We start from the raw sequence: 26,171 nt of genomic DNA on the forward strand, positions 1-26,171 counted from the left end.
CCAAGACCTCGTCTGGATCACTCTTCATAAAAGACGACTAATGCAGCCTGTCACGAAAGCCCTTCAAGCACATCAAATCAGATATAGATGGACGCACCCGTTCGGCCTGCCATTTACATGGGAAGGAAAACAGAGGAGAATTGGGAACTGCGCAGAAGGTCTGGCTCTGCTACATTTGGAGAACGAGCAGCCGGAGGAACCCACCCGCCCAAGGCCCAACATGACTGGCCCGCCCAGCAGACCATGGGAATGGTCAACAGGAAGAAAGCAGAGATGGGGGAGGACAGGAGGAACCGGCAGCTCTCAACTGACTCAGGTCTGTGAACAGAGAGGCCCACCGGATCCGAACGCGGCCCATCACACGGACAATGAGTGAAGCGCTACCTAAATGGGAGAAGACCGCAGAACTGCTCCGAAGCGCCTGCACGGAGGTAGGAGGTCACTAGGGTCAGGTAAAACAACTCCTGACTATTGTGAACTGGGGGGAATCTGGAGACCTTACACCCTTTTTGTCCAGCAGGGGGCCCATCAGGGGCCCAGGCCTCATATACTCCCAGGATGGGGGAAAGGGAAGGGAACGAAGGATAGGAAAGCAAGAAACTCAAAAACCATGAATAAAGATGAGCCACCTCCACAACTGTGTAATAACAGAAGGAAAACAGACAGAGAAAAGTACAGTAGCAGAATATGGGGTGCAATATGCATAGACTCTTCACCTAGGGAGCAATGGAAGAAGTGAACATTGTCTCGATTAATGTCCAGGGGCTAACCTCCCCCGCTAAAAGACAATCGATCCTAGGCAGGCTGGAAGACATGCAAATGAAAATAGCGATCCTACAGGAGACACTTGCTCCAGCGAGATGAGAAAAGGATGTGTTATAGAACATACCCTCTTCAGTTTTTCGCCTCAAGCCAGACTAAAACAAAAGGGGTGGCAATCCTGTGGAGCAGAGACCTAGGCTTCCACAAACGGCACATAATGAAGGATCAGGAAAGTAGATACTGGGTGTGAAGGGTACCGTCAATGGCCAAATGTATACTATTCTAGCAGTATATGTCCCCAATGAAAAACAGGACCAGTATATTCCCAAACTACTCCAGAAGGTGGGAGGATGGTGTGAGGGTAGAGTGATAATAGGAGGAGACTAACTGTGTGATGGACCCAAACTAGATAAAACACTCTACCCCCCCCACCCCCCCGACGGCTGCAGACCAGCGAAACAGACAGGCTCTGGGAAAACTCTTCAGAGACTTGGAGGTGATAGAAACGTGGCAGTTCTTCCACCCGGAAAGCCGGGAATACACACATTACTCAGCGGTTCACAGGGGGTACTCTATATTGACATGGTCCTGGTGTCCTCCACTTTAATCCCCTATGTCAAGAAAATAGAAATTGGGGTCCAATATCTCTCAGATCATGCCCCAGTGGTGACCTGCATAGAATTGCAGAGGACAATGAATAGGCCCCGCCCACAATGGAGCTTAAATGAAACCATTCTGAGGGATAAGGCGCTTAGGGCACACATGGAAGAAGTCATAAGAAATTATTTCCTGGAGAATGACAATGGGGAGGTTGATTGGAGGGTGGTGTGGGACGCGTGGAAAGCAGTAATTAGAGGGGAATTTATAGCATAAGCAACGCAATACTACAGGGGGAAAGCCCTTATAACACGTAAATTAGAAGAAGAGGTATGAAATGCTGAAAAGCTCCATAAGACCCATCAGACGCCCAGAGCCTGGCGGGACCTTAAAAAGGCCAGAACCAAACTAGAAAACCATATGGCGGATAGAACAGCGCAAATACTGCTAAACATTAAACAATCATATTACATACACATGGGGAAAGCGAGCAAATTCTTGGCAGCCAAATTACGCAAACAGAAGGCGCGCAATCATATCACCCGGTTAAGAAATAGTAGTGGGGAACTACAAACGGGAGATGAGGAGAAACTAGAAACGATGGTCCACTTTCACAAAAAACTGCTGACTAGCGAGAACCTGAATGCAGCAGAACATGTGTCCTATTTGTCGGCCATAAAACTGCCACAGATATCGGAACAGCAAAAAGAAAAATTGTGGGCCCCTTTCACTACACAGGAAGTGGGTGATGCGATGGCAGCGCTACCTAGGAGAAAGGCACCTGGCCCAGATGGCTTAGGAAATGGGTTCTACAAAATGTTCCAGACGCAGCTGGCAACCCCCCTTACTCGCCTTTTCAACCTAATCAGGGATAGGGGAGCAGTTTCCAAGGATATGGGACACTCGGTCACGATTTTACCCCTAAAGCCCGGGAAAGACTCGGTTACCGCCCCATAGCTCTTCTCAATACGGACTCAAAACTGTATGCAAAAATACTGGCAAATCGGTTGGCGACAGTATTGCCCGAGATAATACACGCAGACCAGGCAGGCTTCGTACGGGGGAGACACACACAGGATAACGTCAGGCGCGTAATTGACATCATAGATTGGGAGATCGGGGGGGCCCAGAAATTCGCTATTGCTGCGCTTGACGCCACACGAGCATTCGACAGTATAGACTGGGAGTACTTAAGACTGGTACTAGAGCGTTTTGGCTGTGGGACGACATTCACCAAGATGGTCTTGGCAAATTACCAGCATCCATCTACGCATCCAATGGTGAATGGCTACTCCTCAGAAAGAATCAATATCCGGAGAGGTACTCAGGGTGCCCTCTCTCTCCCCTCTCATATTCGCCATGGCAATGGAGCCATTTGCCTACAGAATTAGGGAAGACCCGGGAATTAGAGGGGTGCAAACTGGGGAGATCCAAAATAAGATAGCCCTATATGCAGATGATATCATGCTTTACATGGCAGACTCAAAGCACACGTTACCAAGAATAATTAAAGAACGGCAGAGGTTCAAAAAGACATCAGGGTTCACAATAAACTATTTAAAATCCAAAGCGCTGAACATAACCAAAGGTAGCGGGGACATAGCACACCTGAAGGAATGGTATCCCCTACAGTGGGAAAAGCAGTTCCTGGAATATTTAGGAATCCGTATCACTAGATCCATAAAGAACCTGCTCAAAGCAAACATTACACCTCTATGGAAGCACCTGCAGGAAGACTTGCAGAGATGGGACGCTCAGGAATTATCATGGTTTGCTAGGATAGCGGCGATAAAAATGACCTTGTTACCCAAACTACTGTATGTTGTAAGCTCAACCCCGGTGGTGATCCACCCCAAAACTGATTCAGGAACTCCAGAAGGCTGTGTTTAAATTTATCTGGGGGAATAAGAAGCTGAGAAACCAAAAAAGGATCATGATGCGCCCCACGCTTCTGGGGGGGCTGGGAGTTCCGGATATAGGGAGATACGTTTTAGCAGCTCAACTGACACCAGAACTGAAATGGGCGGTCAGAGACACCCTTCCGGGGTGGGGCGAAATAGAACAGACCCCATTGGGTATGCTACCATTCCTAAAGCCAAAAGCTCGAGAGAGGGGAGGTATCCTATTAGAAGCTACAAAAACGACTACACAACTGGGATAAGGCTATCCGTGGCAGGGGGGTCAAACAAGGCCTGGGCCCACTGTCCCCTATCGTGCATAATCCAGACTTTTCGCCTGGGCTTCATAAAATGTTCTGGGAAGGTTGGAGGGAAGCTGACACAGTGTCCCTACAAGATATGTATCAGGATGATGCCCCGCTTTCCTTCGAAATATGCAAACACAGATTTGGCATTACCGAACATCACAGATTTAAATATATACAATTGTGTCACTGGATCTCACACCCAGAGGTAAAAAGGGCTGGGTTACGACCCCCAGTAGGCCTAGAACTCACGATACGGGAGGGGACACATGAAAGAGGGATTACCAGACTGTACAAGCTACTAGACAAAGCGCAAATAGATGATACCCTCCAATAAATGAAGGACTGGGAGCGGGACATAGGGGAGGAGATCACACAGGAAGAATGGAGTCAAATCTGGAGGAGGGCTCACAAACTATCCAAATCCACGGCAATTAAAGAATCTGCATACAAATTATGTTATCGCTGGTATTTGCCCCCTAGTAGAATACATAAAATGAAAGTAAGGCAAGGATGACAGTGGCCCAACGATGGAAGACAGTGGAAGGCCCTACAGCCCCATGGTGGTGGGTGAAAGTGTGGGGAGTTATGGCAATGGAGAACATCTGCGCCACAAAATCAGGGACGTACTTGAAATTCTTGGCCATATGGGATCCACTTCAGGACTATGCGGGGGAGAGGGAGGCTCAATTCTTTAAACCCAGGATTCTAAGAAACTTCCATATTAGATAAAGACAGCAAAAGACATGGAGGAGGAGTGGGCTCATGAAACTGCTCTGGTTACAACCATGGTTTAGATTGGTTCGAATAATAATAAGGGAAGGGGGTGGGTGAGGGTGGAAGGGGTTGGGGGAAAAGTTTGAAGACAATACTAGTCTTAATGACAAAAGTTCAAGTATGTTGAATAAAGGGTTCATATGGGTTATAATGTTTATAACATGCTGTAACTAAAGGCCAATTACTGTTTTAAGTAAAAATGAAAAAGTTGATAAAAAAATGGCACCAAATTGTCAGGCCTTATGGATTTCAGTTGATAGCATGGGGGTGGCCCCATTTTTTCAAAAACTTTATTTTTGGGAGTTTACAAACACAAACAAACATTAGCACCAACAGGGTGCAGTCATAACCGTTACGCCGATCAGAAATCCCTGCTCCGATTTCCCTCCCCCGTGACGACAGTCACTAAGATTATAATTGCCGACTTGTCCACATAAAAACAATCCGTCTCTTATGGTACCGCTAATGGATGCTTGTCCTCGCTCCGTGTTTACGGGGACTGCGTTTGAAAGTCCGATGCCTGTGAGTTGGAAAGTAGATATGCAATGTAGGGACCCCAGATGTCGGGGGGACGTGCATGGAGAGGTAGTGTCCGTAGAAATTCCGTGTCCATATCTTGACAATACAACATTTCTTTTTTCCAGGCTGCTAAAGTGGGACTGGACCACGACCCCATGCCATAGCGATCCTCCTGCGTGCCAACACCAGGAGAAGGACTGCGAGTTTCCTCAACAAGGGCTGCAGATATTTGGTCAGACTTAGGAAGGCTGCCATCAGAAGTGGGGACAGCTCCTCTCCTAATATAGCGGCGATTGTTTGCAGGACTGGAGTCCAGAATTGGGATACCGCGGGACAGTCCCAGGAGAGGTGGAAAAAGTCTGCGGCTACGGTGCCACATCTTTCACAATGTGCTGATAGTTCTGGGTGGTGTCTGTGTTTTTTAGCAGGGGTATAGTAGGTTTGATGCACAAAGTTAAAGTGGATTTGCTCGAAGCGGGTGTTTATAGCAACTTTCTGGGTTTGCCTGAAGATGTAGACTCAATCTTCTTCAGGAATTGTAGCTTGGATGGCTGTTTGCCATCTTAGTTTTGTTCGGGGGTCGATGGTTACCGTGTCAGTTAGTAGGGATTTATATATCATTGACCCTAGTCTCCCCTCTCCCTTCGCCTTGATTACATTATGTAATAGGTCCCATGTCGCTGGTTGTTGGGGGAATGATGGAAATAAGGACTGCAGGGTGTAACGTAGCCTGAAGTAGATGAATATGTCGAGTGATGAGGTACCTCTCCTTTCTTTGGCCACTTGTGGAGTTATAAATGTGCCCTCGGGGAAGAGGTCTTCAAGGGATTGTAAATTAACTTTGCTAAACCATAAATGAAATACTTTTTCAGCTGTCAGGGGGATGCCTGGAATAAATGTAATTGGCAGCCGGGGGGGGGGGGGGGGGGGGAAGAGGGGTGGGGAGAAATGTATGTGCACACTGTATTTTCGCGCAATTTTCTTCCAAAAAGCGTAAGTGGATAGGACAGTATTCATTTTGTTGTATGGTACTGGGATGTGGCTAATAATAACGGCTCTTAGTAGGTTGGGGGATGCTCAGGCTCATTCAACCTGTACGTGAGGTCAGATAAAGTGTGTTGTGTACCAATGGCTTAAAAATTGTGCTTGGGCCGCCCAGTAGTATCTCTCTATATCTAGAAGTGCAAGGCCGCCCTGTGATGTTGGTAGTATCAATGCTGCGTGGGCTACCCTTGCTGGTTTCCCCGCCCACAGTAGTTCCAGAATGAGGCTTTTAAATTTTGGGAAAAAGGACCGTGGTAGGAGTAGTGGTATATTTGTCAATAGATAGAGGAGTTTGGGGAGAATCACTATTTTGATCAGTGAGGTCCCACCCCAAAGTGTTAGTGGGAGTGACTTCCCTCTGTGAACGCGTTCCTGCAGAGAACCCTACGTTGTCATGTAGTTGTCTTTATATATCGCTGTGGTTAAGGAACATATAAATACCCAGGTACCGGACCTGGGAGTTTTCCCATTTAAAGCCGTGGTCGCCTGGGAACTTAGAGGTGCCCAATGTCAGAGGGAATATCACTGACTTAGAATGGTTGGTTTTAAGGCCGGAGATATAGTTAAACTTAATCACCTCTTGCATATTCGAGGTGAGGTTAGTTTGGGGGTCGTTGAAAAATAAAATGACATTGTCAGCATACAGGGAGACCAACAGTTTATGGGGTCCTAGGGTAAGGCCTCTGTGAAGTTGGTAGGATCTCAACAGTGAGGCTACGGGTTCGATTATGAAGGCGAAAATGAGGGCTGACAGGGGACAGCCTTGTCTGGTGCCGCATTCTAGCCTGATGCTGGGGGATTTCGTATTGCCTAGGGTAATATAGGCTCGCAGACCATTGTAAAGCAGCGAGACCAGTTTGATAAAGAGGTTCCCAAGTCCCATTTGTTTGAGCGTGGTGAAAAGGTAGGGCCATTCAACAGAGTAGACGGCCTTTTCAGCGTCAAGTACAACAGCTATTGCTTGCTGTGTTGGATCAAGTGCTTCTATGACGCAGAAAAGCCTCCTGATGCCTGAGGTCGTGCTGCGCCCAGGAATAAAGCCAGCTTGGTCGCCCAGCACCAGTGAGGGCATGAGAAGGAGTAGCCGTGCTGCTAGGATTTTGTTGTCAAGGTTGATCAAGGAGATCGCCCTGTAGGTCTACCTGCCTTGTGTAGCAGGATCACATTGGCTCCACGTAGTGTGGATGGGAGAATCCCTCGATCTAGGGCTTCTTCATAGACTTGGAGTAATATCGGGGATATGGTGGCTGCAAAGGTTTTATAAAATTCTCCTGTGAGGCCATCGGGGCCTGGTGCTTTGGTGTTAGGGGGATTTTTGATCGCTTCCAAAACTACTTCTAGTGATATAGGTGCATTTAGAGGTTCACAGAGTTCGCTGGCTACCCAGTATAGTTCAGTGTCATTAAGGATGTTTTGCAGTACCTCTACGTGGTGCTTTTGGAGCTATATAGGTCTTGATAGAAGTCACGGAACGTGTTAACTATCTCTTCTTCTGTGTAGACTAGGTTTCTCTGTGTGTCTCGGACATGTTCCACACGGGTAGGTTTTCGGTCGATTGATATTAGACGGGAAAGTAGCGCCCCAGGTTTCTGACCCTCTCCGTATCAAAGGATCTGATGTCTGCGCCCCAGGAATTTCAGTTCACGCTCGGCTGTTTCTTTAAACCTCAGCAGTTCTTCTTTTAGGTCGGCATGGGACTGTGGTTCGTTGGAGGTGATGCACTTGAGTTCCAGCTCCTTCAGACGTTGTTCACTGTTTGCCAGTTCTCTTCGTATCAGTTTCAAGATGCCATATTCTTTTGTCATGCACACTCCACGTATATAGCATTTTAGTGTTTCCCACAGCGTGCCAGCGGAGCCGACAGAGTCTTGATTTACCTCAAGGAATGACGTAATTTCCTGTTGTAGTTCTGTTGCGAACACAAGGTCTGATAGTGATCCTGGCTTAATTCTCCAGTTTAGTACTGGTGTTTTGGTGCTGGACAGAGTGAGTTCGAGTGTCACCATCGAATGGTCCGAGAAGGATCGTGGGAGAATTTGACCAGGCCCCCAACAGAATGGGCTGTGAGCTGACTCCATGATGTAGTCTATGCGCGAGCTGGTATTGTGAACATCTGAGTGGAACGTGTATTCTCTCGTGTCTTGATTAGAGTGTCTCCATATGTCAATCAGATCAATGCTTGGCAGATTTCTTTAACCTGAAGACTTGCTTTGGAAGGCTTACTAGCTGTGTTGTGTGATTTTTCAATCCGGGGGTCCATTGGTGTATTAAGATCGGCTCCCCAGATGATTGTTGCTGTACTAAGCTCTCCCAGATGTGACATGACCCAGTCGAAATTGGCCGGCCCATCTGTATTGGGGGCGTATGAGTTCACTAGGGATATTTCTTTCCCCGCTAAAATCCCTTTCACCAGCAAAGCTCTTCCTTCTGTGTCTTTTGCCGATTCGATCAAACTGAAGTTGGCCCTCTTGTCAATCAGGATGGCAACTCCTCTTGCATAGGATGAGTATGATGAGAAGTACCTATGGCAGCCCCAAGACCGTGCCCAGTGTTGTTCCGATGTCGGTAGGCGATGGGTCGCTTGTAGCATGGCCATGATGATTTTGTGTCTCCTGAGGTATTGGAGGATCCTCCTGATTTTTGCTGGTTGATTGCCACCTCAAATGTTCCAGGTGGCTACTTTAAACAGTTCTACAGGACAATGAGTCGATGGTTGGTGATGGATTTGTTGCGGACAGCAGTGTTTGGCTGAGTCATGGGCATGCGTGAGGAACGGTTAGATTTTATTGTCGCGATGGGGGTCTGTGGCGTATCCGTGATTGAGCATAGGTGAACCGTTGATGGCGTCTTCATGTAACTATTGTCCCTCCCCTGCTTAGGCAACACCCAACTGGCCCACGATCCCTCCCTTATAAACAAAACAGTTAACATTGCTGTGCTTGGGGCACTAGTATCCTAAGGGAGGAGGGCTCCCTTAATTTATAGGATAGTGTCTCTGTGGTGGTTATATTTGGATAGTGGTGGTGACCCAGGATCATCTTCACCTAGTGTTAGAGAGGTGGTTTATGGTGGGTATCTCCTCACCCGGTCTCTGCGTTGTGGCCTCGCATTGTTAGAGGCATGTTTACAGCCGGCTCGGTCTAGAAAGTCGTTGGCTTCCTCAGGTGTGTTCAAGAATTGAGTTTTGCCTTCATGCTGAATGCAAAGTTTTGCGGGGAAAAGCATCGAGTACAGTATTTGATTGTCCTGTAGTCAGCGTTTGATGGCAGTGTATGACCTCTTCTGTGCCTGGACAGCTAGGGAGAAGTCTGAAGAATTGGATGTGGTCTCCTTCGTATTGGAGATCACCTTTTTCTCTGGCTGCCCTGAGTATCGCGTCGCGGTCCTTGTAGTTTAAAAGCTTCTCTATAATCGGGCGTGGGTTTGCTCCTGGAATTGGTTTAGTATTGGGAACTCTGTGTGCCCTTTCGATGACAAACAATTGGGAGAGAGTTTCAGCTCCAAATAGTTCCATGCAGATCTTTTCAACTTGCTCCTCCATTTTCATTCGAAGCTGCTGTTCTCTGACCCTGATAATTCTGATACTGTTTCTGCAAGAGCGAACCCTCCAAATCTTCATTTTTGGCACACACTGCTTTCATTTGAGACTCTAGCAAAGCTACTCTGGAGGTCAGAGATGTTGCACCATCATCTAGGTCTGACACCCGCTGTTCAACTGCATCCAGCCTATCTGCGTGTTTGTCTAGGCGATGCTGGAGTTGATCAACCTTAGAGGACAGTGTGTCTAGTTTTCTACCCAGGCCCCCAATTCCAGCTCAGGTCCAGTAGGATTTCCCTGATGTCAAAGTTCTGAGATTGCTCTTCTGCTTGAGAGCCCTCTTGTATAGGTGACTCTGGTCTACTGTTGGGATTGGTTGATTTAATGGAAAAGCCAGTTTCGAAATTGAGCTTCCTCTGGGACTTGTCGGTTTTCCCCATGATCAGCTCCGAAGTGGTTTCTGCTGGCATGCAGTTGTCAGTTAATTGGAGTGATGCCGGTAATGACCTTGTAGGGTCAACAGTGTATAGTGATTCACACCAGTGTTGTGGGCGATTTATGAGATCTGGCTGCTGGTTGTTGCGTGTTTTGGTTGGTCTTTGCTTGGGCCAGGTCCGAAGACTGCGCGGGACTTCTGCTGCTGGTTGACGCGGACTTGGAGCTCTCGGTAAGGTTGGTTCCAGAAATGTGTACCATCAGAGTGCTGCTGCCTAGGGATTGTGGGTGGGACACAACCTTGTTGGCTGTCTGTGTTAGCAGACGCTGCTTTTGTGGATTTTCATTTGTTCTGTTTGGTATGCGTTTTAGTTCCCAAGCCGAGGTGGGATTCACCACCAACTCCATGAGGTTCTGGTATGGTTGGGTTGGTATATTGCTTTCTCTCCTCGCTGGGATTGTTGCACAGTGATGCAGTATGGTGAGATAGTACACAGACTGGGGCCCCGTTAATTTAGGCCGTTATGGTTGCTGTCTTGGGCCAGGAGCAGCAACTGTGGCACGTGCGGGACTGAGCTTGGTGCGGGGTGGCTGTGCGGTTTGGCCTTGCTGCCCGCACCTGCCTCTGATCTGGGAGGCGAGGGAGAGGTTTGTGGCTTGTAATGTGCAGTTAGTCGTGCTTGTTGGTCGAGGGAGTATGGGGATAGTGACCCTCTGCCGCTTAATGATCCACGCGTTGCCCGTTGATGGTGATATTTGTATGGTGCACTACGGAAGTCCCGTGCATGGCAGCATTACCCCAGAGAGGGGGGGTCGGCGTCGGCTAATGTAGGGCGTGCTCCCGTGATTGCAGGTAATTGTGGATTTAACAGGAGCAGGCTGGAGTGTTTAAGCAGCCGGCCGTGCCGATTGCAGACCGGCTGGGAGAGCGGACGTGTGCCACTGGAGCCGCACACACTGTGGAACTTGACTTCTGCAGGGACTTGCCTGCGGGCTGCTTCCCCGCTTCACGATGGGCTGGCGGGCGGGGCCAACAAACAGCAATAGGATCGCTGCACCCCCCTGGGCACTCGGCCCGTGCCTGCCCCTCCAATGCGGCACAAAATCCATGGCGGGTCGTCCTCGGCATCCGTCGACCTCCTCGTTCCAACGCCGGTCCGACTCCACGCAGGCTCCTCCTCCGTTGGTTGTCCGTGTGGTCCACACCAGCAACAGCAATAGGATCGCCCGCGCCCCCCTGGGCACTCGGCCCGTGCCAGCCACTCCGATGCGGCTCAAAATCCATGGCGGGTCGTCCTCGGCATCCGTCGGCCTCCTCGTTCCAACGCCGGTCCGACTCCACGCAGGCTCCTCCTCTGTTGGTTGTCTGTGTGGTCCACGCCAGCGAGGGCCTCTAGACGATGCGGGCGGGCAGGCCTCTGTCGGCCACGGCGCTGTTGCGTAAGTCTTGGCCGTCGGCTGCAACAAAGGGCTCGGTGAGGGTGGCAGCGTCTCCCGCAGACACTCAGCAGCAAAGTCAGTTAATATATACACCACAGATGCGATGATTTTACAGGATTCATTGGGAGCTGCACGGAGCTCTTTAGGGAGCTGCCATCTTTGTCGGCCCTCTAGCGCCCTCTCTGACTGGCTGCTGATTTATTTTTGTACTTTTCCGAAAATACATTTTTTTAACGTCATTGCACAAACATTTTGGCACAAGATGAAATTAAGTTAACTTCATGTCTATACTTCAAAAATATCATGCTAAAACCATCACCTGGTGCACATTCCAGTAAGAAATGGGAGCTTTGATTGCACATGCTATTGGAGGATGCCTCGTCGACAAATATATGTGCATAAAACAATTGTGTATCTTAATAGTACATTTAACCTACAGTTGTCTCTGCCCAAGATGCCAACATAAATATGCAGGCTTTATTCATATAACATGGCAGTATGGATCAAGCTTCCATACTGGGTGGCTATTTGTTATTTATATTGAAATATTGGATATAGATATTAATCTTCCCAAATGGGTTGGCAAACTGGGTTATACCAAAGAAGTCCCAACTGGTGTGAAGAAACTGGCTGGCTTACTATTTGCATTGGCCCACAGACTAATAGCAATCTATTGGAGCAGAAGTACACCACCAGCTACAACAAATTTGCTTCAGGATACTGCATGATTTCATGCTCAAGTAAATTTATATATTGATTCCCGTATGTTTTCTACCAGGCCTAGGGTAACTGGGCCCATTATGGAAACTACCAATACTCCAATGTCAGCAGCAGAGTTCTAGGGGACATGGAGACAGTCTGGTTAACAATAAGAAAGTGAAAACATTACTGTAAATAATCATAACTTCTCGACTGCCTCTCTACGCCGTTATATACACAAATGCCATTTTCAGTAACTGATCACCCGTGCCGATCTACAAGATGTGTGTGTTTCCTTTTAATTCAACAGGCCTTTATCTAAAAGGCTCATTCAGGACTGTATTCTAGCATACTTTCTTATAGCAGTCAATGGTGATTTAAATGGGAGAATCCCTTGTCTTTCTCGAATGAAAAAGCGATGTTCAGCTGTGCGAGATTTTCTTGGTAGCTCATGTATCACATGAACAATCTGACAAAGATGTGCCTGGGACTTTGAATGCTAATGAAACTACCATCTAAGTAGAATATTTTCAGTTAGGCCAATAATAGGTTACCTAAACATGGATTTGGTTTGATATTGAAAATGGAAAAAATGGCAACAAACTATCTGTAAAATATTTGGGTAATTTTCCATGTATTCAAGCACCTTCAACATTGATCCTAAGCTCAGATCGTATTTATAAAGGTTTAGAGCCACAATAAGACAATATAAATGGTTTGGGAATGTATTAATGGATACCAAATAAAGAGAAGTTAAAAAAAGTTAAATGCAACAAAGACAGACTAGATCAACCTGCAAAAGAATGCTTGGTCGGCTCATCAAGAAACTGCTACTGCTGCTACCAGGCAGTTTATGCTTTCTTGAAAAGAAAACTGTTTAGGATGATGCATAAGCACATTTTCATGGATTCTCTTTTTTACTGCCATTCCAAGTTTCCTTGCAATCTTAAGACCATTGAGCATTGCAAACACGCCACAGAAGATACTTTCCTTCCTCCGAAGATACCTTCAGCCTGTTCTTCAATGTGTTCGAAGTCCAGAGCTCCTAAAACAGATAAGGATCAGTATTAATGAGAGGGTTTGCATAGCAATCTAGGGTGCAGTGGATCTCTCACTACCAATGTGACTTTAAAGCAACATAAACTGGGCGGAGGCCACGTCCTTAACCCAAACTAAAACTAACTCGCCTATCTAAGAATTTGAACATTCAAAAATACAAATTTTGGAAAAGAGAGCCAGAAGGTCAAACCTGGACACACTCCGTCTTTCTAATGACACCATAGTCTACATTAGTCAAACCCACACAAAAATGTGCCTGAAGCATTGTGGTTCGATTTCTATGTACACTTTTAAAATATAGTTGGAAACTATGCAATGGTGTTTCCAAACTCACAAATATACTGAAGGCCAGCCACACAAGCAGCTGCCACTTTTGGAAAAAGATTCAGAAGGGCTACATCAGCCAGTGTCATAAAAAAACAATACAACTGGTTCAAGCAGAAAATTGACTGAGGAAAAGAAGCCAGTGTGCACAAGTGTGGTCTTGCATGCAAGCGGTCTCCCTTAGGCAAAGGCTTCCATCTTTTTGATATCACTAGAAGGGAGCGGGTATAGAGTAACAAAGTGCTGGGGTCCCAGGCATCTATCCAATGAAGTTGTTCAAAAACCAAAAGGTCTGTAAAACAAGAGGCTCCTTACATAAAATGAACATGTAAACTGGTTAATTAGTGTGAAGATGTAAAAGTTATTTTATTTATTGTGAGTTTCAAAAGGTTTTATGTGTAAAACAAAGTAAAAAACATACTATTTTGAGAAAATCAAGCTATTTCAACAAAGTGATATAACCAGTATTGTAGAAAGTAGACGGAGCAAGAGTAAAACCTATGCAGAAGGTGAGGTGGGTGTGTGTGGGGTCTGGCTTCCAGGGAAAGAAATGACCTACCTCTTGGTAATCTTTATTCAGATGATCCTCCCCCACAGGATTCCTCACCTATGATATCCTATCCACAGTGCAGCTGTTCAAGAAAGTTTCTGTTGCAAGGGGGAGCAGCGCAGCTCCGCGTATGTCTCCGTCCAATGCCTCATTACGCCTGACATGGGCAGTATCTATTGAGGAGCCACGCCCAGTGGCCTTAGTTCCACCCTTTCTTTTCCTAGCACTCAGAGGTTGAGGCACTATGGAACCAATGGTATACAAGCTATCAGCACAGAGGGGCAGGCAGTGAATGCGATGAGGAATCCGTTGGAGGACGATCCATCAGAAAGAACATAACCAAGGGTTAAGTAGTTTATTCTTCTATTGGATTCCTTCCTACCATGGATTTCTCATCTATGATAGACTCCCAAAGCAGTATGACAATCTGGAGGAGGGAGGCGAGCAAGGACACCAAATAGAACAGAAAACTCGGGAGGACCGCCATACCAAAACTAGTGCCCTGGCATGAAAGGGCATCAAAGCTGTAATGCATAATAGATATGTGCATGGACGCCCACGCTTCCGCCTGGCAGATATCCAGGACAGGAACTCCCTTCTGCGGGGCAGAATTTGCAGCCACAGCACATCCTTGTCAGCCAGATCATAAATCAGAGAATGAACCACCTTGACAAAGTCGGCTTGGCCACAGCGCTGCCAGCACAAGCATCAGCATAACCAACGAAAAGCTTGTCATCTTTCCTAGACAATCTCATCCAAGAGACGTAGTAGCTGAGGCTGCATCAGGTCCAGCTGATGGAATCATTCCTCTTCTGTGAAAGGTTGAAGCAGCGGCAGAGGAAGAAGGATCTTTTGAGAGATGAACATTTACGATGACATTTTGGAAGAAAATAGGTTCTCACTCTCAAAGTCTCCTTCTCTTTGCTGAAAACAAAATAGGGGGTTTGGGGTATAGCACCTGGAGCACACATGCCAGTCTTCCAGAAGTGAAGGCAACGAGGAAACATCACCTTAAGGGTAAGCACTCTAATAGAACAGGAATGAAGGGGTTCAAACGAAAGTACTGTGAAAAGCCAGAGGGTGTTTCACAATTTAGTCCCGGGGATCCTGCACTCAGATGGCCAGGGAAAGGCCATCGCTTTTGGATCCCAACATGATCCTATGGGGGTGGAGAAGAAGCACCCGATGGTGAGATATGGTATCCCCCTTTTTCCACAACTCATCTAAACCCTATGCCAGCTTATTTTATGGGAAACTACAACTCCCATAATCCCTCCCTACTTTAAATTGACAACACTATTGAGCCAAGGAAAATGAGGAATGAGAACAGAACAATTACCTCTACTAACTCGCAAGGGCTCTGTCCCTGTAATGAGGCCAGGCAGAGTCCGGAACATAATCCTAACTACACACTCTATTTATTAACACTCCCTGTCAGGATAAAAGGTGGCACGCACAGGCACACTCTGAGCGAGGCTGGGTACGAGAAGGAACTGGGTACGGGGCTGATGCAAACCAGGCTATGGAAGTTGGAAGGCAAAGGGGCTGATCGGCAGTTGCGAAGAAAAAAAGAGCCAGGCGAGGATTTCACACTTTTGGGAAGCCGTAATCATTCCAAGACTGAAACAGAGTAAACAGAAGAGAGAAACCTTTAAGATGCTGGGAAGCAGCCGATGACCCTCCCGGGTGTACAATTGAGTTGGAGAGGAGCAGAGGAGGCGTTGGTAACAGCCTAGATTGCTGCATGAAAGGAGTTGACAAAAGAAGTCAAATTAACACGACCGAGTTATCGAAGGCAACAAAACACTGGTTTGTGTTAAAAGCTAAAGTAACTGTAACCAACAAGTTTAAAGCTGTGCGTGCCGATAAAACGCATAACGGAAAGGACAATTGGTGAATTGTAAAAGGAAAGGATACAAAGTACCACAGTTGTCCTGCATGGCGAAATTGAACATTCAAAAGTCTCTGTGAAATGTTCTAAGTTGGGATGTATTACAAAGGGAACCAAAGGCAAGAAAGTAACCACAATCCCGAAAGAAAGTTGAATAAGTGAAAAGCAAAGCATGTGCATTCCGAATATGCCAAGAGGGCAAAGTATATGAACTTTGAAAGAGGCCAAGAGGGCAAACTAAAGAGAATAAGAAACTACAAGTAACAAGTTACAAGTTACAAGTAACGCAAGACAAAACATGGGAACAGGAACCCCACGGAAAGAAAGACAGGCTCTAGCCCGGCAGAGGGAAGTCTGTGCAGACGTGTGATCAAGTGAGAAAGTGAATGTGGAAAGAGAGGCAGGCTCGGGGCCAGCGGAGGGAAGTCTGTGGTGAACTGTGAGAAAGTAAAAGGTGAAAAGTAGAACTGTGTATTTATGATGTTCCCTTGTGCCCCACCATACTCGCACACAGGTGTAGCCTGTTTTGCTTGATTCTTCTACCCTGCTTCCCCCTCAACCCTCTCAAGCTTACTTCTGCAGGAGTCTGTCCTGTTAAATTCTGGTTTCACCATCACCGTAATGTGGCCAATGCTGGATTTGACATTTATGGACTTCATTCAATCACGGTGTGTCACCCTTTCTCAACTCTCATGCTGAACTTCCTTTGCATCTTGTACTCATGGTGGCCCTTAATCATGCTGTTCCCATCTTGTATCCTGGCTTGCAACATTATGTGTTACTGCCTGACTTCTGCAATTGCATTCACTCTCCCCCCTGGTTTCTCCACACTTTTGACTGCTAGCACTGATCTCTCCTCCTTTCCGGCGTATCACGGTGCTTGCCGCCATGGACCTGCTGACACATTCAGCCATGTCTAAACCCGACTGAACGGACTCACACATGGCATCCTTACCATCCTGGACCATAGCAAGGAAACTATCCTGTTCGTCCCCTTCGGGAATATGTTCAGCCGCTAACGCAACACAGTTCCACAGAGTGTGTGTGAAACGAGACAAGGCACAAATGGAGTTGGCCGCTTGAAGCGCCATACCACCAGAAGAAAACACTTTCTTCGCCCAGCCATCAAAACGTTTGTCGTCCCTATCAGGAGGGATGGTAGGGTACGACGCCTGCTTCGCCGGGGCCGCCTGCACCACCAAACTCTCCGGAGTGGGGTGCCTGGTCAAGTAGCAGGGGTCGCTACTGGCTGGATGGTATTTTCGCGACAAGGACCTGCCCACCGCCGGAAGACTCTCCGGAGCAGTACAAGCAGCCGCCACCCTTCTCTGTAGAGCCATATGAAACGGCAGTACCGGGTCAGTTTGGGGACCAACATCAAGAATGTCCATGAGATCATCCTGCACAAACTCCCCTGGGGGAGCAGACCATACCAAGTACTCGGAAACACTAGCCATAAGGCGCCGGTACGAGGAATCGGCACGAGAGCCAGGCTCAGGCCTACAAAACTCCACCTCCGGAGAGGTGTCCAGTCCACTGGCATCATGCAGTGACTGCCTCAAATCGTCAAACTGACTATGGCCCGAGACCATTTCATCTTGAACCTGACTAGGAACCAGGCCATCAGAATCCTCATCCACCTCCGAAATATATTCCAGGTGGTGAAAAGAAGGCACCCGAGAGTCATTGCTCTTAACCAGAGCCTTCTTAGGGGGTACCTCCGACACCCCGGCCTCGAAAGGCGTCGAGGGCGTCGAGTGATTCGGCGCCGGCATCGAGAGAACAGGCATCGGCGCCGAGAGGATCGGCGTCGAGTAAATCGGCATCAACGTCAGGTGCAGCGCCGCCAGCATCGACACAGTCCTCGAAGCCGGAGCTCCAAGCGTGTCCTTCGACGACCTGAGCGTCGACAGCTTTGACGACTTCCTCGGAGCCAGAGCCTCGAGAAAGCCTGTCGACGCCTCAGACGTCGATGTCTTCCTCGAAGACATCACAGGTGCACACGGTCTTGAACGCGTCGAGAACCGGGAGCTGGAACGGGTACGTCGAGAACGAGTCCCCTTATCCGAACGGGACCTCTCCCGTGACTCGTGCCGACCACTCTTGCGAGCGGTGTCTCTCGACCTTTCACGGCCGACCCCACTCGGGGGCGCGGACGGCTTAGTACCCTGCGACTCGAGAATCGCCAGCATTTTCTTCCAGAAGGAAGCCCATTCCTCCGGCGTCGCACGGCTGGAGGGGTAAGCGACGTGCCGGGCAGAGTCCTCAGAAGAGGACCTGGAAGACTTCCGGGGCTTGGACACCCGACCTACCGACAACTTCTTACGTTCATCTAAGGCTTTGGTTTGGACGTGAGCGACTGGCAGTCATCCGTGTCGTGGGCCTCCCGTAGCTCCAGAGGCAGGTGTCGTGCGAGTCAGTCACCGACATCTTGGACCCACACTCCCCACACTTCTTGAAGCCGGGACGCGGGGTCGAAGACGAAGTAGAAGACATCTTCACACGAAGGAACTACTCACAAAAACGAACAGGTTCGAAGAACCGAGAAGAACATAACTCCAAAGATTCGAGGCGTTAACCGAGATTCACGAAGCAACACGTTCGTGGAAAAAACGGAACGGAGGCTGCGGGCGCCGTGCATTCTACTCATCACATCGGATGACGTCGGAGGAGGTCCTCGACGATGGCGCAGCGACGTCATCGACGCAAGACGCAGAAAAAAGTTTCCCAAGCAGCACAGCTGTAGTTATTACCTGTCATAGATATGGAATACGTCAGAGGACCCAATCCCCCCGAATTATTTTTTTTTTAAAACCCATCGATTTTTTTATTAAGTGGGGGGATTGGGCCCACCCCAAAAAAAAAAAAATAATAATTCAATGGGTTTTTTCGAAAAAGAAATAGCGGTAAAAAAAACCCACGAAAAAACATCCCACGCTGAAATGACATGGAACCGCTGCAACAACGCGTCTCACACTTTAGAAGCAAACGGGTTCTTTAGAACCACCTGACAGAACTCTGCATCCCTCCTGGAGCTGGTGTCCAGGAAATAATGCTTACAAAACTTAGACGGCGCAGCCCAAGTAGACGTCCTGCTGATGACATTCCAAGCAACAGGTCTTTAAAAGGCGACCGCCGTGGCTTTAGCTTTGACCGCATGGGCATTAATTCCGGCGGGAAACGGCTTGCTCATGGACATATACGTTGAAGAGATGGCCTTGATCATCCATTGAGCAATAGAAGCTTTGGAAGCCTGGGTGCGGGGAGACGTGCCTCCAAAAAGTGATTAACAACACCTGAGACTTCCTGAAGGATTTCGGCGGAAACAGACGGAACTTGAGTACTCTCTTGAGGTCCAAGGGATATGAAGCCCTTTCAGCATCTGACTGCAGTTTGGAAAGAACACCCCACAGGCAGATTTCCTTATTCAAATAGAATGGAGAGACCGCCCTAGGCAGGAAGTTTGTATGAGTGCGCAAGATAAACTTGTTATGAAATGTGAAGGGCTCGCATGACGACAGAGCCTGCAGCTCGCTGGCCCTGCACGCTGAAATGAGTGCCACCAGTAGCACGGCCTTCAGTGTCACCAGCCAGATGTTCACGAGGCCATCTGCTCGAAGGGATTGCGCTGCAAGGCCGCAAGAACCACATTAAGGTCCCAGACCGAATGCAGCCTATGTACCAGAGGAAACAGCCTGGATAACCCTTTGAAGCAGGCCTTAACCACCCGGTTGGCTGCGGAAAATTACATGCTCTGGGGAATTCTTGTAGGCCCCAATGGCCACCAGATACATGCGGCAGGTATCGACCTGAAAGCCGGAAAAGGCCAGATGTGTGGAAAAGGCCAGCACGTCGTCCAGGGAGCAAGTCCAGCACCTTGTCGTGAGTCCAGTGGCAAAATCTAGTCACTCGCTCTTGTACTGAGATCACAAAGACAGCCTCCTGTATGATGTCCGAGTTGTCCTCCGAGAATGGAGCGGGGTGCCGTCACAGCTGGTCAGAAACCAGGCCGCTAGGGTCCGCCTGGCTGCGTCCGGGTGCTCCACTGCCCTGCCCTGCCCTGATGCTGCAGGAAGCCCCTGCTGGGGATCGGAAGGTGGACAAGCCCCTAGGATCATAACTGCAGCAGATCCAAGAACCAAGCCCTCAACGTCCAGTGGGGGGCAATCAGGATTAGGCTGCAACCCACCAACACCCGAAAGTTGCAGTGTCTCTGCTGGAGCAAAGAAGGAGGAGGAAATCCAAAGCACCTGTGGCCATGCCAGCAGAGCTGGAAAACATCCCCCAGAGACCCCCCAGTCCTGCCAACGAAGCAACTGGGGGCACTTGGAATGCAGAGGAGATGCGAATAAGTCCAGATTCGGAAATCCTCATCTCTGGTACAGGGGCAACAAACAGTTGATGTTTAACTCCCATTCGTAGGTGTTGAAACCCATGCGGCTGTGCTAATCCGCTTCCGCATTCTGGTCCCCCAGGAGATGACTGAGGCAATCCATATCCCCTCTGACATTGCCCATTCCCAGATTGACACCAGCTCCATGCATGGGGGAGAAACGAGAGCCACCCTGCTTGTTCAAGTCAAACATTGTCGTGGAATTGTAGGTCCATACCAGAACTGCCTTGCTCTTGAGTTGCAGAAAGGCCCTGAGAGCCAGACCCACCACCCTGAGCTCAAGCAGATTGATATGCAAGAGGGACTCTGGCCTGGACCATGCACCATGAATGGAGTAACCCTCCTGAGTAGCCCCCACTCCCCCAGCTCGTAAGTGAGAAATCCGTCCTCACCACCAGAGAGGACTCTTAATAGGGTAAAGGGGACATACTCTGGTAGGGTAAAGGGGGGTCCCCACTGTCACATTGCAGTCCATCAGCCACCAGCAAAGATCCGGGAGGAAGGACAGGGGAATTGGAATCCTGTACGACTGTGACCCCGTTTCCTGGTCCCAACTGGCCTCCAGGTGGAGCTGGAGGCCCCTCATTTTGAGGCTGGTGTGCTGAATCGTGAGCACACAAGACGCCATCAGGCCCAGAAGGTGCTATAATTACCATGCTGAAGTGGTCGAATTGTCCAGAATGTGCCCTAATGCCCTGCAAAGGGAAAGCAGCCTCTCAGGAGTGGGGAATAACCTGTGACGGCTCTGTCCCAGAACACTACAAGGAACACCAGGGCCTGGGCGGGAGTCAGTTGCGACTTAATCTGGTTGAGGGAGAACCCCAGTTGGTGAAGAACACCCGCCAGCCGTTGGCAGGAGTGCATCACCCACTCGGGCGAGCTGGCCCTCACCAGCCAGTCGCCCAGATAGGGGTACAAATGATGGCCCTCCAGGCAGAGGAGACCAGCCACCGCATTAGCTTTAACACACAAGGGGTCGAACTGAGGTCGAAAGGCAGCACCTTGTACTCTAAGTGGTACAACATAATCGCTAACAGCCGAAATTTCCAATGCGGCTGGTAGTGAAGGACATGAAGCTTCTGGTTCGCTGCGGCCTGCCGCATGAGCAGCCCGGAGTTGAGGTAGCAACGCTTGCCAAAAGACTCAAGGGCCTTGTCCTCCTTGGAAAGACAACTGGAAGCAGCCCCTGCTGAAGAAGCTTGTTTGTAATACAAGGTAATCGCTGACACCACTGAAGAGTGCGGCGGAGGGTGAGAGGCCAGGTCGACTAGTTCCCCTATCCAAAATCCTGAGCCAGTCATCCAATTTCTTGATTATCAGGGCATTGGCCCTGGGCTTCTCCCAGACCTTCCTCACCACTTGCAGGACATCAGTCTGAAGGGGAATGCCCAAAATGACTTGTAGCACGCCCGGCCAGAACCTCTGCCAACAACCCAGACTCCTGGGGGTCCTGTTCTGGCTGGGGGACCCCCAAGAACTCTGCAAGACCCTGAAGATGGTCATGAAGTGCCTTCACTGATGCTGAATGCTCCTCGTCCGGGCGTCGTCTTGGCCATAGCCCCTCCCCCCTTTCCAGACAGAGGGGAGTCCAGGTCCTGGGAGACAAGGGACAGAGGGGGCCCCTCCTGATCTGAACCCACAGGTAGCTGTGGATCTATAGAGGACTGAAGGGGAGGTGTCTGTGGTACAGGAGGAGGAGAAGGGTTCTGAAGTACCAGCAGAGCCTAGACTGAAAAAGGAACGGGCTGCAGCACTGACAATGTCGGAGGAACCGGAGAAGGAGGCAGAGACCTATAAGGCATGACCTGTCCGATCACCTCCTTGCCGATGCCCTCGAGGAGTCCCATCCTCTGTGGGGCGCGTATAAGGAGGAAGCGCTCAAAGAAGCGATCCTCGCACGCCACCCGATCATGAGGTGTCTGGCCCTTAGCTGCACTGAACCTTCTTTTCTGATCGAGGCATCTATGAGCCTGGGGCGTGGAAGGCTGCAAGGGGTAGATGTAACCCTGCTGATACCATCCACCTGTACCATAGGGTTTGCCGCCGCTTCCCGAAGGAATAGGACTGGAACCTTCTTGCAGGGCCCACTCTGTGTGTGAAGGACCCGGGAGAAGACCGGAATCCGAATCCAAGATGACCGCTGGCCTTGCAGGTCCTATGTGCTCGTCTGCCATCTTTGGGCCTGGCATGCTGGCTCAGACCTGGAAGGCTTCCAGACTCTGAGGCAAGAGGGTCAATATTGGAGAAGGCTCTGGTAGACTGAGCCATCAGCCCTGCAAAACGACCTAGGAGGTGGCTCCGGTAGGCTGGGCATCCTCAGCTATTGAACTGGTAGATGTTTTGGATCGTGCTTCCAACTGACTTCTTCTAAGAGGTAACACAGCGGTCCTTTGCCCCCTGGGCAGAAAAGACAACAAACTGACTTGTCCCTCCGTGGACCGCCCGGAAGAGCTACTGGGCCTCTCGGCTTGGGAGCCGGTAGCTTTCCGGCCTCTGTCTGCCAGAACCAGAATGCAAGGTCCCGCCTTCCCACTAGAAACCCCGGGGAAGGAGTCTCTGTGCTGAGGAGCCTTGTTAAACAAAGGACCTACCTTGTCTTGGCGTGGGGTCCTGGGGACAAACTCTTTCAAATGTCCCAGAGGAGGAGAATGGAAGATCTCCCTCCAACGGGAAAGAGGATTCTTCAAGGCCCAGTGACGGAGCACTGCAGGCCAAGCACATGTCCAAGCGGTGGTCAGGCCCAAGACAGTCAAGACAGAGCGCAAGGGGGTCCGAGGCGGGGAATGAGCGATCGCAGGATGCACATCTCTCGTGAAGCCTCCTGCAGGTGATATGTGCTAGAGGTGGCAAGGCCCCAAGGGAGATGAAGATGATTAAAAAAACAAATACCAGGGAGCATGCGGAAAGATGAAAAAATCTCTGTGCCTAGCTGCAAGATCCGACACCAGCCATGCAGAAAAAGGGACTGCAGTGAGGCGCCGGAGAACGGGGTCTAGGAGGCGTTCCCCGGGCCACGCCCTGCGTGCTGTACTCAATTTAAAGGGAAAGCTAAATTATTCACTGCGAAAGGTTCTGGTACCATCCCCGTGTTGGGTGACGCCACCAAGGATGGAGGAAAGGGGACAGGACGTATGAGTAATTAGTTACACAAACCCTGTAAGAATTGCATGACCGACCCTCCGATTAGGAGAGCAAGTAAGGTGGCTTTCCTCGGAATGCGCCAATGAGAGCAGATGGTCCTGTCAGGTGTTAGGGAGAATTCTTATTCAATGGCTAATTTCCCTTACCCTAGTGAGTCCTTCAGAAGCTTTCCTGGATTTCTGGAGTTTATTTTTTTCCACTTGGTAAGAGTGTGAGCTTTCCCCCCACTCTTACCCATGTTTTGCCATGTGTATTTCATCTGTTTTTGTGATTGTGGGCTCTGGAGTACACCACTTCAGTAGCCCCCTTCTTTTGTGTGTTACACAGCACCGGCAGTGCAGTGACACAGGGTTGTCTTTTAGACTTCCCACCGACTCCATTTACTGTCCCCCAGAAAAGGGTAAAATTGCCATTAACTTTACTTAGTCATTTAACCACAGATCCAGTACACACCATTTTACATGGAGTACTGGAAGGGGTTAATCCTTAGCCCTTTTTAATCTGTACCTCCTAGAGCATTGTTTCGCTCTTTTAACATTTAGACTTGGCTGGTGGTAGTGATCTACCCTAACTTTTCTACTGCGATTATACTATATAAACCTGGTATTACTGTAGGCTATTATATTAGCCTCATACTTCAACCCGCTTGACCAAATACTTTTTCTTTTGGCTCCGGTCGGGTTTTGTTCGCCATTTCTTTTTGTTAAAGACCTTCTTGTGTTTTACTTTGCGCGGTAAACCAGGTTTGCCTTCTTTGTTCACTGTCTTTTGGCGGGCTTCTGCCAAGAATACCTCCTCTAGGTGCCTGGGTGTCTAGGTGGGCTGAATGTGAGGGAGGGTGTAGTCACCCCCTGCACAGGGGATCCTAGGAAACCCAAGTCGCACTTTGCCATGATTGGCTGAGGTGGTTGTCCGGGCTGGACAACCCCCCTGCAGCGTGATTGACAGCCAGGCTGTGTGAATGGGGGATTTTCGCATAAAAGGCAGGACTCTTGGGTTTGGAAGTCAGAGTTGCCACTGGAACTAGAAGGAACCGAAGAGAAGCGGAGAAGAAGTCGGCTGCTGCAACTATCCTGTCCTGGCGAAGCCCTGCTGCAGTCCTGAGCTATCTACCCTTCGACGACCATAGAAGATCCAGTCCAGAGTCTTCTTCCCTTGAGCCGGGTGGGGATAACCAGCTCATCTTCTACAGCCAGAGGATCCTCTTCGTGGTCGAAATCGCTGCACACTGCTGTAGTGGTCCGGATAGCCACCTGAAGAGCCTCTCCTGTTTTTAAGGAGCGCATCTTTTATTCACCATCGCTGCTGCCGGCCTCAGCCCTGTGTGGTGCATACCCCTCCAGACGTTCTCCTTCTTGCCAAAGCTCCAGGAACAGTGGGTCTGCAGGAAACTACTAGGAACAGCTGCCGTGGCACTAGCTTCTTCATTGAATAAGGTACTCTGTTCTGCTTGAGGAAATCTGGTGAATCCCTTTTTCTCCTCCGACAAGGCTTGTAGGATCATCCCTCCTTCTTATAACTTTTGCTTCCTCCATCGACAATATCCAAGTACTCCTGGCTAGGCGGAATCGTGAACTGACCGACCGTGTGATCCTCGACAACCGCAACCTGGTTCCTCTTGACACTATCTCTGGCCTATGGACTTGTGAATTTCTGTCCATAAGTGTTCTCTGATTCTGTCTGCCTTGACAAAAGTATTTTTATAACAAGAAAGTCCCTACTGCTGTAAACACAATTTGCATGAATTCTAATCATAAATTCTTTCTAAAGGTGTACCGGGATCGGTATCACACATTTTTTGAAAAAGGTTCTCTGAAAACAATGAGGGCAAGTTTGTAAAAAAATATGTGTGTGTTTATTTCACAAAGAGAAATTTAAATAGACTAAGTGTAAAGGGTTTATCAACAATGAAAAACATAAAACAAAGAACAACAAATAGCTGCAAATGCAAATGGTTTCATAGTTTAGACATGTTAGTCAAGCAAAAAGACAAAAAATCACAAAAGTTCAATTTTCAATTAGTTTTGGTATTAGAGAGAGCAAACAAAGTTCAGTTATCAACTTAGTTGCAAAAGAGGGAATACTCGTGGAAACTAGATAAATGGACTGCAAATAGTAAAAAAATGGCCTAATTATAAGCCAACAAAATTAGGTCGTTGGCATTTTCTTTACTAAAAATAGTGAAGTCCAAATTAGCTCTGTTTCCTGTATTCCAATGACAGGTCTTTTTTCTGTATTTCCTTGACAAAAGTATTGCCTATGATGTTTGCCCCCAACTCTCTCTGGGTAACTCAGGTGCTAAGTGTGGTTTTGCCCCGGTAACATTTCTTGCCGCGGATACGTGTTTCTTTAGTAAGACCGAACTGTCGTTACTGTCAAAAAGTGATCGCATATGTATTCACGGTAACGTCTTTTGTTTCACAACACCGGTCCGTTAAAACACTGGGTACTTACCTTGAAGTAATACCGTACAAAGTGAATTGGTTGGTTGGAGTATATTTTACGTGTGGTTTTGAATTAATAGAGGTTTTGTGTGTATAACAAACGGTTTAAAAATAAATGTAATTATATTTTTTTACCTGAAACCTTGAGTCAGTGTTTGCTTGAGTCACAGTAATTGTGGTCCCTTCGTGTAATCTCTGCTACTCTTCATATACTCTTGAGATAAGCCTGGCTGCTCCACTACTGCTACCACTTTAACATAGCAGTACAGGCTTGTACCAAAGGTAAAACTTGTATTACAACTTGTAGTCTTAATTGTGTGTAGTGGTCCCTAAGGGCACTGCACAGGATTCTGCC

The 26,171-nt window shown here is 48.6% G+C and overlaps 1 protein-coding gene across 7 annotated transcripts in view; it reads right to left on the reverse strand.

Annotated features, from left to right (window-relative positions):
- ITPR1 (inositol 1,4,5-trisphosphate receptor type 1) overlaps nt 1-26,171 on the reverse strand; it is a 3,145,915-nt gene that overhangs the window by 2,005,237 nt on the left and 1,114,507 nt on the right. For all 7 annotated transcript variants that reach the window (XM_069643506.1, XM_069643503.1, XM_069643505.1 and 4 more), the window contains one exon: nt 13,005-13,059. In XM_069643506.1, the coding sequence (XP_069499607.1) occupies nt 13,005-13,059 (55 nt within the window). The remainder of the gene's footprint in view (nt 1-13,004; nt 13,060-26,171) is intronic.

The sequence above is a fragment of the Ambystoma mexicanum genome, chromosome 2p, assembly GCF_040938575.1.
Source record: "Ambystoma mexicanum isolate Mex_15411 chromosome 2p, UKY_AmexF1_1, whole genome shotgun sequence".
Classification (NCBI taxonomy): domain Eukaryota; kingdom Metazoa; phylum Chordata; class Amphibia; order Caudata; family Ambystomatidae; genus Ambystoma; species Ambystoma mexicanum.